We start from the raw sequence: 14539 nt of genomic DNA on the forward strand, positions 1-14539 counted from the left end.
GCAATATATACTACTACTGCCATCAGTTTTAGAGGGACACTACTATTTAAGCCAAACGTAACTTCATTTTCTGTGCAGTTGAAGACTATTATTTGACAAAGCTGCTAGTTTAGGCTGACCCCAGTGTCCTTCAGTGGGACCACTAACAATGTTCTTTAACAGTCCAATGGTCATTACTACTTGCACCTGGCATGGTTTACTGGGAGGAACACATCTACAGAAAGGTATGATAAGAGAGTTATGGCACTATCTAATAATTACATCTGAGGTCACATTATCAACAGTCAATGAACTTTCACACATACACAGAATTTCATTGCATTTGAGGGACTGCGTTACTTGAACCCCTTTTTGATCTGCTCAAAAACACCACTATATGTTTTTACATAAAAAAAGGAAGGAAAATTGTATAATGGGTCAATATCATGGCATATATGCAGAATGTCCATAGGAGACACCGAATTAACTTAGTCAGGCTGTCATCCTTTACGTAAGGATGCTGTCACCGCCAGATCTCTGAGAAGTTCTGACAGACATTCTTCAGTACCTCCTGCATGATGTTCTTTTGTTTTGGTTTCACTTTGACATCTCTTCTCCCTCTTCCAGCTGTCATCTATTAACAGTGATTGCATCCCTTTATATCCCCTCCCATACTGCCTCACTTTGCGGTTTATACTACTTCCTGGAATGTGTTCACTGCTAGATGCTACTACTGCTGGTTTCTCAGATAAGTCTATTTCTGTATTTGTGTTTTCCTGTTGGCTTGATTCTAGGTGACCCTGACTCCCTCCGTATTAAGTGCAGGGAGCCGGTGGTCGTGTCCCCTCACTATTATAGGGTTTGCAGGTGTCACTCAGTCTAGGTACATGGACATGCAACTTTCTATCATAAAGATCTTTGCATGGGCTGAGCAGTCAGGGAGAGCTCTAGGGCTTTTATAGGGCTCACCCATTTGCTCCTTAGTTTGGGATCAAGTCAGTCGGATCTATATTTGTTACTTCTTGTTTTCTGCAACACCATCCGTGACAGATGCTAATTCACCATGTTTTTAACCTACTGTATCAATGACAGCAAGACTTTCAATATAACTCATTATTTTATAGAATACAAGAAATCATTGAACCAAACTTCATTAAAGAGGTTTTCTAGGATTAGAAATATATGGCTGCTGTTTTTGGAAGAAAAAAAACATTAATTAAAGCAGTTGTCTGATTTAGGGAATCTATTTCTATGGACCCTATCAAGGGACTCCGAATTGAAGAGGATGGATACTTTCTAAAAGAATCCCTAAAATGCCTTAAGCTTATGGGCACTAGCATAGAAAACCCCAAGCCTCCTCATTTCTTACCACATCACCCTAATTCAGTGCCCCAACCTGAAGGTGACTGCCCCTATAAACAGTGGACACCTGTGGCCATAGCGTCCTTCGCAATCAAGATGGCGATGGTCACATGATCTACATATGTGACTGCTGCCCCGGAGGCATCCTCTACTTTGCCTGCTCTGAAAGCATTCAGTGTATGCAAAGACACATACTGTGAACTATCCTCTATCTGCGCATGTGCTGAATGCCTTCAGTGCAAGCAAAGAACAGGTTGAGTCTGGGACAGCCATCACTAAATCACTGCCACCATGTTAATTACAATGGATGTAGTGGTCGCCAGCGTTCACTGCTTAAAGACGTAATCCATGAGCAGCAGGAGACACAGAACTGGGTGGTAAGAACCGAGGCGGCTTGTGGTTTCCTATGCTAGTACCTACATCTTAGAGTTCCTTTTAGAAAGAGGCCAACTCCTGTAATGGGTGGTTCTCTCGTCGGGATCTTCATCTCTTGACCAGTGCAGAACAGTTACAAAAGAGTGTTGCTCTCTTCAGAAATTCAGCACTTAATGCCAGGTCTTTCTACAGATTATAACTGTTTGTCACTAGGTCGTAGTTTATAACCCGCTTACTGCCAAAGGCCCCTTCTAAGAAGTAGTGACTTCCAAAGCAGACAAAGTCCTTAAAATTTAAAGATGTCTCAAGACATAAAAAAAAGAAAATAACACCTTACTAAACAGACTAAATCCTTTTATTAATAGTGCGCTCAGCTCTATACATCATCTGGATGTGTTCAACATGACATAACCACATGGCTGAAACAACTTATAAGAAGACCACAGACAAGATCTTGTCAGTGGGTTTCTAAAGGCATTACAGAACTGTTTTCGGTACAACTGTCTCTTAAAATATCTTTTGAGTCCTACACATTCTTTGTGAGGTTTCATATTCAAAATGCAATGCTGCCTTCTATTCATGAACCAAGAGTGCTATACGTTGTTCAGGATGCCGAGCTCAGCCAAAATAAAATAATGCTGCAAACAGTCCATTCCAATTTCAGGGCAGAAATTGTCGGCTAACCATTCTGCTAATACTGACAGCTCAAGTTTGAACTTGGAACAGAGAGTAATTTAAAAGAATGTGCAATATCTCAGAACAAAACTATAGGGACATTTTCAGAATAATTACCGATCACAACTATTAATGGGAGAGACAAACAAGAAATATCATATACGGGTCTTCACCACTTTCTAACTGTCCATTCTCTTTGACGAAAGCTCTTAAATCAAACATTCGGGAAGATCACCAAGCAGTCCCTTACCTTGCCATACTGCTCGAAGTATTGCTTTACATCTTCTACTACTGTGTTTGCTGATAATCCTCCTACGAATATTTTCTTTGTTCTTGTGACCATCTATACAGAAGAAAAAAAGAAATGCATGGTTTAATCAGATTATTTAACACAACAAAGAGGGACAAAAATATCACCCAGATAGCACTGCTAATCCTATTAATTAATATTATGTACTCATAAAAGGAATTTACAGCTCTATTCAATTAAATCTGCAGTGGTTACTATTTGGAGACATGTAGGCTCTAATGAAGAAATGGAAAAAAACAGCAGCCACTGTATGTTAACGAGGGGAAACTCCAACAGAGAGCCTTCACATCTTACAATTGCCGCTTAGGCAAATCCCTAATATGTTCAGAAAAGTAGTTCCAAAGCAGACAAAAAAAAAAACCACATGATATGATGCATAAAGCACCCAGGGAATCACCATTTAAGGCTGCCACACACATTTCGTTTTCTACAGCAAAGAAATTGCATCCCTGTAAACTTTAGTTTCCATTTGCATCAATGCCACTGAAACCTATCTAAATTTATCACACTACTAAATAAAACACAAAACCAAATATCTATATCCAGTCTTTAGGGGACCCCAATACAGGTGCTTACACATAAACCTTCCCATCAAAGACTATGGGGTGCATTTATTAAGACTGGCGTTTTAGATGCCGGTCTTAGAAACATAGAATGCGTCGGCAGATAAGAACCATTTGGCCCATCTAGTCTGCCCAATATACTGAATCCTATAAATAGCCCCTGGCCCTATCTTATATGAAGGATGGCCTTATGCCTATCCCATGCATGCTTAAACTCCTTCACTGTATTTGCAGCTACCACTTCTGCAGGAAGGCTATTCCATGCATCCACTACTCTCTCAGTAAAGTAATACTTCCTGATATTACTTTTAAACCTTTGCCCCGCTAATTTAAAACCATGTCCTCTTGTAGCAGTTTTTCTTCTTTTAAATATTCTCTCCTCTTTAAATATTCTCTCCACTTAATAAAGCCCCATAGGTGGTGGAGAATCTGCCATAGTTATGAAGAGGTGCAGGCATCTCTGAAGCTCGGAAGCTGTTTTACATTTAGACCATTAGACCATTTGCTACAACTAAAACAGGCGTAGAAAATTATGAATGAGACGGGACTAGCAGTCGTCCCCCCCCCCCCCCCCCCTCTCCTCGCCCATGCCATGACAACAATTTTAGACCTTGCGTGAGGGGGGAAAAGTCGCAGATAGCACAGCAACTAACTGCTGTCCCGCCATCTGCACCTGAAATACGACTAATGTAGGCGTATTTCAGTATAATAAATGACCCCCTCTTCAAATAGCTGATTAGCGGGGGTGCCGAGTGTCAGTACTCCGCCAATCTCAAATTGATAGACTATCCTGTGGATACGTCATCTATATGAATAAAGTGGACTACCCCTTTAAATGGGTCTCCAGGGAGTAGAATATTGATAACCTATGCTTAGTGACCAACAGCTATCTCTGTAGGCACTCATATAGGGAAGCCTGTCACTAAGTTTTACTTCATCTTTTCCCACAAATCTATGTTTCAATCTGTTCAGCTCCTCCTGCTCTGTAACATGCTGTCCACAATAGGACTGCATGTACATCATGATAGGTTTAATTAAAATGGTTTTCCCAAAGTATTGATTGTTTAGAATCAGAAAAGGTCATCGATATCTGGGGGTCCGACAGCAGACATACACGCCAGCCAGCAGTTTGAATAGGTCACAGCGCTTAAGTGAATGGGCCTGGGCTGCAATATTAAGAACTATATAATGTAGGGCACTGTGGAAAGGGCTGCTGTTACCTGACAGCACACCAAGCAGAGTGCAGCGGTCTCTTCAAATAGTTGATTAGTAAGGGTGCCAGGTGTTGGACTCCCACCTATTAGATATTGATGGCGTACCCCAAGTATATAACATCAATATTGAACTGCAGGAAAACCTCTTTAAGAGAACTTGTCATGTTGTACATACAGTCCTATGTGTGGACAGCACATTATAAAGCAGGAGGAGCAGAGCGGAGCAGATTGAAACAGAGATTTAAGGAAAAAGATTCAGTATAACTTGAATTTTATTTTAATCTGTACCGTTTCTATACTTAGCAGTCCAATGGGCAGTCCTATTCACTTGACTGCACATACAGAGATAGCCGCCAGTCACTATGAAAGGACAACCCACTGGACTCCTAAGTATAAAAAGAGCAGAGATTTAAAGAGGACCTTTCATGGTTTTATATTAATGGAGATAAATACCTTTACTTGTGGGGTACCCTCCGCTGATGCTGCCACCCTTCCTGGTTTTTTAAACTATCGCTCCTTTGCCCCCCTGTATTTTTCGGGTTCAGTATGCTAATACTGAGCATCGGTACAGGGAGGAGGAGACTCCAGGGTGTCTCAATGGGCGTCTCCTTCTCCCTGGCTGTGCGGTGATCCAATCACAGCGGAGAGCGTCACAGCCAGGGAGAAGGTGAGCTTTTTTTTTCTCCCTGGCTGTGACGCTCTCCGCTGTGATTGGACTGCAGCACAGCCAGGGAGAAGGAGACGCCTATTGAGAAACCCTGGCGTCTCCCCCTCCCTGTTCCAATGCTCAGTATTAGAATACTGAGTGGGAAAACTACAGGGGGGCAAAGGTAGCGATATTAAAAAAAAAACAAAAAAAAACACAACAGACAGGGTGCATAGGAATTTATCTCAATTAATATAAAACCATGAAAGCTCCTCATTAAATAAATACAATTCAAGATTTACTGAATATTTTCCACAAACCTATTTATCAATCTGCTCAGCTCCTCCTGCTCTATAGCATGCTGCCTGCAAATTGCATACCATTTTCACCATGACTGGTTCCCTTTAATTGATATTTTCTGTATTCATGGATTGTGTGTTCAGATCAGAAACACATGCACCGTTATGAAATGTGCACAAACATTAGAAAACTAGGGAATTCTAAGCTTGTGGAAAATAGTGTTAGCAGGGCATAAATCCTTGATAAATAAAGGTCTTGTTTTTTTAGAGCTCCGGTTGGCTCTTGGTTTGCTTTTTGGAGTGTGACATTAGACACAAGACGCTAAAATATCAGCTGTCTTTTCCATCCTAAAGATTGAGCATCTGGAGGAGGAGGGACAAAGAACCTTCTTCCCATCTCTGGGTGTCAATAGTAGGTCAGAATTGCAGGACATTCAATGCATATGCAAAAACATTCATTTTCACATGCAAATCAAGACTATTCTTATTTTAAACTGAACTACTATATGTAAATGCTCTTGATGCATATGCATTGGCCAATTCTCTGCAGGCATGGCTAGGTTCAAATATCTTATAGATAGGTTTCTGGTTTTGATTGTTAGTAGAGAAATTGGGTCTTTAACATTTGCAGTCTCTGCCACTCACAAAATAAAGTTTGCAGGCTGGAGTATTAACCCCTTCTACCCCGGGCCAGTATCCGCCCTTCTGCCCAGGCCATTTTTTGCAAATATGACGTGTAACTTTATGTGGTAATAACTTTGCAAGCCATTCTGAGATTGTTTTCTCGTGACACATTGTACTTCATGAGAGTCATAAATTTGAGTCAATATATTTCACCTTTATTTATGAAAATCCCAAATTTACCCCAAATTTTGAAAAATGAGCAAACTTTAAAATTTTAATTTCTCTGCTTTCAAAAAAAAGAAAGTGATACCTGATAAAATATGTATTATTTAACATGCTGGAGGTAACCTGGGACCCATATTCTCCTCTCTCCTCCCATTGTATGTGTGATTTCACATGGGAGGTAACTGGGAGTTGCTCGCTGTGTCAGACCTTATGTCCCCTGTAATTGCCCATATGGAGCAGCTAGGTTTAGCGTTGGGTCCCGTGCCATTATGAGAGACCTTGACGAGGTGCTCCGGCATGTTCTTGATATAAGAATATTTTGGCGAAAGTCTCATTTTTAATATCAGAGTAAGGGTTTAACCATATATTGTCAATTGCATTCAGCATTGTAGCGCACCAATTTTTTTTTTATGTTTTGCTTTATATAATCAATCACATCCACATATTTGGTTATCATGTGTAGGATGTTCTTGTGGTACATGTGGTCCGTTGCTGGCATTCTGCATTTTATGCATTTTTGCTGGTGATTGCTGTCAGCAACGGATCACATGTGCAGGATTTGATCCCCCAGCTAGAAATGCGCAACAGCATTTGGGGTCCTGAGCATGTCTCTGCCTCTTAAGACCACTTTACTTTGTCAGATTATTTAACATTCCCCATGTGTATACTTTATGTTGGCATCATTTTCTAAATGTCATTTAATTTTTTTTAGGACGTTAGAGGGCTTAGAATTTTAGAAGCAATTCTTAACATTTTTAAGAAAATTTCCAAAACCCACTATTTAAGGACCAGTTCAGGTCTGAAATCACTTTGTGGGGCTTACATAGTGGAAACCCCCCATAAATGATCCAATTGTAGAAACTACACCCCTCAAGTTACTCAAAACTGATTTTATAAACTTTGTTAACCCTTTAGGTGTTCCACAAGAATTAGAGGAAAATGGAGATAAAATTTCAAAATTTAACTTTTTGGCCAGATTTTCCATTTTAATCCATTTTTTTCTTTAACACATCAAGGGTTAACAGCCAAACAAAAATCAATATTTATTACCCTGATTCTGTGGTTTACAGAAACACCACACATGTGGTCGTAAACCGATGTAAGGGCACACTGCAGGGCGCAGAAGAAAAGAAGCGCCGTATGTTTTTTGGATGTCAGATTTTGCTGGACTGGTTTTTAGATGTCATGTCCTATTTGAAGACCCCCCTAATGCACCCTTACAGTAGACACTCCCAAAAAGTGACCCCATTTTGGAAACTACAGGATAAGGTGCCAGTTTTATTGGTACTATTTTGGGGTACATATGATTTTTAATTGCTTTATGTTACATTTTTTGTGAGGCAAGGTAACCAAAAAATGGCTGTTTTGGCACCGTTTTTATTTTTTATAATATTCATCTGACAGGGTAGATCATGTGCTATTTTTATAGCGTAGGTTGTTACGGACGCAATGATATCAAATATGTCTACTTTCTTTGTTTCAGTTTTACATAAGTCATTTTAAAAAAAATAAATGTTTTTGTGTCTCCATTTTCTGAAAGCCTTATTTTTCTGCCGATCGTCTTGTGCAGGGGCTCGTTTTTTGCAGAAATAGTTGACGTTTTTATTGGTACCATTTTTGGGTACATATGATTTTTTTGATCATTCTTTATTACAATTCATGGGGCAAGGTGACCCAAAAATGTGTTGTTTTGGCAGAGTTTTTATTTATTTATTTTTACAGCGTTCACCTTGGGGGTTAGGTACTGTGACATTTTTATAGAGCAGATTTTTACGGACGCGGCAATACCTAATATGTATACTTTTTCAAATTTATTTAGGTTTTACACAACAATATTTTTTTTAACCAAAAAAATGATGTTTTAGTGTCTCCATAGTCTGAGAGCCACTGCATTTTTAATTTTTGACCGATTGTCTTAGGTAGGGTCTCAATTTTTGAGGGGCATATGCCTTTTTGATCGCTTGGTGTTGCACGTTATTTTTATTTTTTTAATCGATTTTTTATGTAGGGGTTCAATATTTGTGGGATGAGGTGACAGTTTTATTGGTACCATTTTGTTGGACATATGCCTTTTTGATCGCTTGGTGTTGCACTTTTTGTGATGTAAGGTGAAAAAAATGGCTTTTTTGACATTTTTTATTGTGTTTATCGGACGGGGTAGATCATGTGATATATTTATAGAGCCGGTCGTTACGGACGTGGCGATAGCTAACGTGTGTTTTTTTTTTCTTAATTTTTTTTTTCTTAATTTTTTTTTTTAGTTTTAATAGTTTTTTTTTTTTTTACTCTTTGTTTCTGTCCCGCTCTGGGACTTCAACTTTTGAGGGTCTGATCCCCTCTGCAATACATCTGTATTGTAATGCATTGCCCTTTAGTGTATTACACAGAGTAATACACTAACAGGTTGCCTAGGAGACCCAGCCGATGCTGGCGGATACGGCAGGGGCCCGGCTATCAGGGACTGCTGGGCCCCTGCAATGATCGGGCACGCACCACTCCGCCCGATCACCATTACGTAATAGTACGTAAAAATGCGGCAAGACACTTGCCGCCACGACATACTATTACGTCATATGTCGGGAAGGGGTTAAATTACCTGTGTCGTTACTAATTTTCTTAATGGTCACACCATAACAACCTTCTAAATCATCTGCTTCCTGCTCCACTTTGAATAAAGGGAACCCTTCACCATGAAAATGCACCTGCAGGCAGCATGTTATAGAGCAGGAGGAGCTGAGCAGATTGATATAGTGTTTTAAGGGAAAAGATTCAGTTTAACGTATACATTTCTGCTCTATTTCCTTAGGAGTCATGTGGGTGGTCTTATCAGAGATTGACAGCTAGCTCTGCATGGCTAAGCAAACACAGACAGCCATCAATCAGTAGGTAGTACCACCCACAAGACTCCTAAGCCAATAAAAATACAAAAAAAAAAGACTCCTAAGCATAAAAAGGGCAGAAATTTAAATGAGCAAATAACCAGCTATACCAAATTTTTCACACAAAACTATCTGCTCAGCTCATCCAGCTCTATAACATGCTGCACATAGATTATACTGCATTTTCATGGTGAAGTTCTCACATGTCCACAAGTCAGTGGACCAAAGCAGGTCATAGAGCACAATTAAAGCATCACTGAACTTTAAAAAAAACTTTTGATATGTCATACGTTTTGATCGGTGGGGGTCTGAGTCCTGAGACCCCCACGGATCACTAGAATGAGAGAGAAGTGCTCACATAGGGAACTCTCTCTCCTCAAACGCAATATAAAAGTCTATAGGAGAGTCTTAATTCTTTCTCCTGCAGAAAGGACAGAGTGTGCATTATGTAAGCACTTTTCTATCCTCATTATAGGAGTTTGGTGGAGGTCTCAGCACTTGGACAATTTCAATATTCAGTCACACTTTAAGAAAACAGAATGGCTCTTGGCATCCTTAGAAGATTGCTCGTGGTCCATTTGTCATTCCAGGAGAAGCTGGGTGTTCTTTTTATTTTTTATGGGTGTGAAAAACAAATGCCATACTGATGCCACACAGACAGAAAAAAACCCCCAAAAAAACTGTTTTAGCGGATAGATGAAGCAACAACTGCCAAAATGATCAGGCCAACGCTGAACATACAAGCTTGCTGTACTACTTAAACTGGTATAAATTAGTATTATTATTAGATGTCATACATGAATGAAGAGACGTAGATTATACACATATGGACGATTAACTGGACTCAACTTTGAACAATAATTATTGGATTCACTACTTTTCTCTCTAACATTAGAAAAGACAAGGGTAGACATAGTTAAGCCTAAAGTTTCATTTTAAGTGGGCAGATTATTGGGCGAATTATTGAAAACAAGCGTTCCTGAGAACGTCTGAAGGTGCAGAAGATCACCCAATGAACAAGTGAAACGTTTGTTTATTGGGTAATGCTGTCAGGTGTGTAGACACCTAAATTTTCATTTCTGGGCAGATGATCATGCTTATTTTGTAATGTATTTATTTTGCCTTTATTGCTCCTGTCCTCTATTCCGGGCCTTGGTACCAAGACTATGTCCATGTAACTCTTATTTCATGTCATAGATGTCCATATAGGGTAATGTCTATGTAACTAGTTGGGTTGGAGGAGCTTTAAACTAGCCGGGCTTTGTTAGGGATGTCACAGAGAAAAAAAGTGCATCATGGGGTTGGTTGGATACAGCAACAGGAAGTGCTACATACAGGATGGGAACCAACCAGAGGGATTTGTTTACATGGAAAAACTGGTCAAATAAAAAAAATATATATATAAAAAAAAAACATGAGGAAGATTGACATGAGGTAAGCAAGTACATGAGCATCTGTTAAAAATCCCAGAAATCCCTGTTAAAGTCACTATGGAACTTACAGATGCGAATACATTTCTTCAAACATTATCATCACTTGCACTCAAACTTTAGGGGTGGCCAAATGCATTAAGAAAGCAATTATGAGAAAAAAAACGGTGAGTCAATTAGAAAACAAAAACCATGTAACACATGAGAAAAGGGGTGCCAACACAATTTACATCAAAACCAACAGATGGTGCAACAGGCAGATTAGAGGATATTAGTACCAAAGGCGTGCTAAATAGGAGTAAGATTTTGTAGGTGGAAAATGATGGGGTTAAGTCACCAAGCTGCTGTGAAATGTAGTCCTTTATCCAACCTCATCCCCTGGAAATGTATGCACTTCAGGCTGTAATGCTGTAAATTTGCCATGCACCGCTCTCAGGAGCAATGTATGCCCTTCAGTCTAATCCTATCTTGCTTTTCATTTCAACAGAGTTTGACGGTTAGCATCAATGGAAAATACTCTATTTGCATCTCAAATTGCTTAAATTAATTTGACTTGAGAAGGAGCTAATTGCATATAAACGGAAATGTTTCTCGGTATATCTATATATTGGGTAGAGCATTAGGCTTGTTTACCTAATCACAGACTTGGCATTCCATCACTTTTACGCCAAGGTCTTGCAAATACGGTCATAATTGGAAAAATCATCTTAAGTTTTACGTGGAGCGGCACACCATATTGTGTTTCATGTCCAGGCTCCAGCATTGCATTCATTAGGCAGCAATAGTTCATTTAATGAGAAAAGTGGCTTCTAACTAGATCAAACTGCGGCAGAATGCTACATTTCAGAGCCATAAACAACAATGTCTCTGATAAGTTTATCATTTCCAGGGACTAAAATAGGATTAACACGGGTCCTCAGATACGATCGTCATGCAATAACATTACATACACCCTGTCAATATGCTGAGGAAATAAACTAGGAAGGATTATATAGCCAGCAGGGATTATCCATGTTTAGGTCTCATTCCGACAAGGGCGATTGTGCTTTAGAAATTACTAGGACATTATAAATGTGGATATATTGGTACGTTTATATACATAAAGTTACATAAAATGCTTTTCCATATAATTTTTTTAATGGCCATGGTCAACTCCTGCCATCTTTAGTCCTATTGCACTGCATGTAGACCAGCAGTGTTGTAACTAGAAATGACTAGGCGTCAGAAAATTTTGGGAACTCCCTGCCCCCAGCAAATTCTTCACAACTCCCTCTACTGTGAGACCGCCACTCCTGTGGCTACTCAAGATCACACTCTCAGACGAGGCTGGGCAGCGGCTCTGTCCTTTTCCTACAGTGTCACTGTATATAATGTCATTGTATATTATTGTTGAGGGGGCCCTGACAAAATCTTTTAGTCCGTATCCTGGGTTGGCCCCTTCTGAGTCTGGGCCCCAAAAGCAGCCGCTTCCCCTATAGCTACACCCCTGTAGACCACTGTTCCTCGATTGACAGCTCCCAGTTATTCTGCATTTGGCTTGCCAACTGGCAGTAACTCTATAAACTATTTGCCCTATTTGCCCAAGAGCTATAACTTTTTTGTTTTTTCCACAATGTACCTGTATGAGGTCTTATTTTTTGCAGGACAAGTTATAGTTTTTAATGCGCCATTTTGGGTACATGTAATGATTGATTAAAGCCAGCTGTTTAGCTAAAACCCCCTATGTTTACGTCAGTAAAAAGGCGTATTTGTGGTCACTAGGGGGTTAATGCAGATAAAAGACAGGTAATACTAGGGAACTCAACCATATTTAATAATAGACATATTAGACATTTTGCTTTTATTCCCCAGTGTAAGTACCCAGGGCTTCAACCACAAAAGGTTGGGGACATCTAATCTAGGCAATACTATTTTAGAAAAAAGTAACCAGTAAATGTATCCCTAACAGCTATGTTTGGACCCCCTGAGGAGGGGGTTCAGACATTGTTGCACCTGGGCCCAGATCCTTTAGGGGGGGCATAAAGGTCATTCTGTCTCATAAGACAACAACAGTACAATAAATGGTAGTTACTGCTTCAGTGGGCACTGCTGCAGATTTTTCACCAGAGCCCATGGGCATCATGATACATTCCTGATCTTTGCCTTATTTTGCAAGGAAAGAAAAAAAGAATTAACATGTGATATGAGATCTTGTTCATGTATGGGACCAAAATGCAATCATCCTCTGGCTATTGACCCCCAAGAGAGGGAGATTCGGTGCTCAAACACACCGATCCCTGCTTCGGAGGAAGCTTAGTGTGACAAATGTGTGTATGTTTTTGTGTATGTGTGTTATTTGCACTGTGAAAATAAACGGCATGTGAGGTTAAGACACGGCACTCCATCAATGTGATGGGGAAAATGAAGAACTTCTTTACTGAAGTGCCACTGGAATAATGGCAATGCATCTGTATTAGAAGTTCTGTCAAGTCCACCTTCTGCTGCCTGGAAACAAAGTGAATAATGGGCAGATATGCGACTCAACAGGACAGCCTGAATTCCAGAGTGGTTGTTAGGAGAACAGAAATGTAGATCCTGCTTTTTTCATACTCTTTTCAAATCCAGTTAACACTTTAAAAAATAAAAAAATAAAATAGATCAATACTTCTGGTTTAAGTGAAGTAGTAGAAATTGAAAGTGTCCGGGAGATTTAAATTGGTAGAGAAAAATGTTTAAATAATTTAAAATAAAAAAGGTAAAAAAGAGTCGCAGCAACAAACTTACACAGTACCGATAGGTGACTTTCAAGTTCCCATAAGCAACTTTGCCACCAGCTGGCCACGGATAGAAGGAATTGCCTTTGAAAATGGCTTACTAGCTGGACTGTAAAGGAGAATTCTAAATCTTTCCTGTATTCCTTTCCCTTTACGAATTGCAGCGAAGGCGCACAGTGCAAACACGGTCTAAAATAGCTGCACAATTCTCCTCTATTGACTCGTCCTTAACACTTACAACTGCACCTAATCTAATCGTCTGCATGCAAAACAAGCAATGAGTTTAGCATAGTTAATCTTCAATATTAGGTAGGCCAATATTTACTTTATATGATGAAAAAAAAAAAAAAAAGAAAGATATTTCATTATATGACTGCATCAAGTCAGCGCCGAGCTGCGGTGTTTATGTCTAATCCTGCCAATTTCTACATCCTTTCCCTAAATTTTACGTCAACCGAGATAATAAGTTGTCTACAAAATGGTTTCCATTCAATTTCTGAAGATGTCACAATGAGAAGAAAGGCTTCTCACATAAGACTGGCTCTATAATCGGTACCATTTTAAAACAGGGGGCAAGAAGGGGTGCACTGCTATTTTCACCAAGCATCAGCAAGACTCTGTTAACACTAAAGAACTTTAGACCTCCATTTGTAGAAGAAAGCACAACCGATAACACATTCTTCCACGTTCAACAAAGTGGAAACACTTAACAGTATATGTGCTCCTTTTATTTATTTATTTTTAGAAAAGTGCGACACCTTCAGGGCATTAAAAGCTTATGATAATTTCGTTTCTTCAATCTGTGCCTTTACTAATGCACAGTGAAGCCACAGTTTAGAGTTAATGCAAAGACTCGTTATGAACAGCAGCCATGCCAAATTATTTAGAAAGCTCGTCGTCTCAATGGGATGCTGACCAATAGATCAATTATAACACCGGTGACCACATCCACATTTAGGCCCCTTTCACACGAGCGAGTATTCCGCACGGGTGCAATGCATGATGCAAATGCATTGCTCCCGCACTGAATCCGGACAAATTTATTTCAATGTGGCTGTGTACATGAGCATTGGTTTTCACGCATCAGTTCTGCATTGCGTGAAAATTGCAGCATGTTCTATATTCTGCAATTTTCATGCAACGTTGGCCCCATAGAAGTGAATGGGGCTGGGTGAAAATCGCATTGCATCCGCAAGAAAGTGTGG

General features: G+C 39.7%; 1 protein-coding gene across 3 annotated transcripts in view; it reads right to left on the reverse strand.

Annotated features, from left to right (window-relative positions):
* Positions 1 to 14539, reverse strand: part of MSI2 (musashi RNA binding protein 2) — a 653102-nt gene that overhangs the window by 465786 nt on the left and 172777 nt on the right. For all 3 annotated transcript variants that reach the window (XM_044285054.1, XM_044285053.1, XM_044285055.1), the window contains exon 6: positions 2642 to 2734. In XM_044285054.1, the coding sequence (XP_044140989.1) occupies positions 2642 to 2734 (93 nt within the window). The remainder of the gene's footprint in view (positions 1 to 2641; positions 2735 to 14539) is intronic.

This window comes from Bufo gargarizans, chromosome 3 (genome assembly GCF_014858855.1).
Source record: "Bufo gargarizans isolate SCDJY-AF-19 chromosome 3, ASM1485885v1, whole genome shotgun sequence".
NCBI lineage: Eukaryota > Metazoa > Chordata > Amphibia > Anura > Bufonidae > Bufo > Bufo gargarizans.